This window comes from Papilio xuthus, unplaced genomic scaffold (assembly GCF_000836235.2).
Source record: "Papilio xuthus unplaced genomic scaffold, Pxut_1.1 DF827461.1, whole genome shotgun sequence".
NCBI classification, from domain to species: Eukaryota; Metazoa; Arthropoda; class Insecta; order Lepidoptera; family Papilionidae; genus Papilio; species Papilio xuthus.
The window spans coordinates 1865139-1865540 of record NW_013531188.1 but is presented as its reverse complement, the minus strand read 5'-3'; the positions used below and the strand labels follow the sequence as shown (position 1 = coordinate 1865540).

The 402-nt window shown below is 53.0% G+C and overlaps 1 protein-coding gene across 9 annotated transcripts in view; it reads right to left on the bottom strand.

The window, feature by feature from the left end:
* The window catches only part of LOC106119437 (uncharacterized PE-PGRS family protein PE_PGRS54-like), a 7146-nt gene that overhangs the window by 3223 nt on the left and 3521 nt on the right, over positions 1-402 (bottom strand). Inside the window, exon 3 of one of the 9 annotated variants that reach the window (XM_013314421.1) lies at positions 11-342. The exons of 6 other annotated variants lie outside the window; for them this stretch is intronic. In XM_013314421.1, coding sequence (XP_013169875.1) covers positions 11-342 — 332 coding nt within the window. Of the gene's footprint in view, positions 1-4; positions 398-402 lie in introns of all 9 variants that reach the window. 2 more of the 9 variants (XM_013314414.1, XM_013314413.1) reach the window with 2 other exon arrangements.

The window sequence follows — 402 nt, the reverse complement described above, 5'->3', positions numbered from 1 at the left end:
CCACCGGCGCCTACGTCACCGTTGCCATTGCCATTACCATCACCATTTCCATTGCCACCACCTTCAGTTTCGCAGTCTTCTGGGATTACTCTGTCTCCACAGTTAACTGAATTTGGCCAGTCACATCGATCCAAATAGGGGTTGTAGAGCAAATCGCCAGGACAACTCATGGCAACTGGTGCTCCGTTGAAACATTTGTAAAACTGATTGCAATTTTCGTGAGCAATTAAGACTCCGTTCGACCCTGGCCCACTGCAGATAGAGGGTGCTTCTTCTGGATTACAATTGCAAGTGCCGTTGTTTCCGCCACTGCCTCCGCCGCCGCCTCCGCCGCCTCCTCCACCACCAGCGCCTCCATCACCATTACCGTTTCCGTTGCCGTTGCCGTTTCCGTTACCTCCT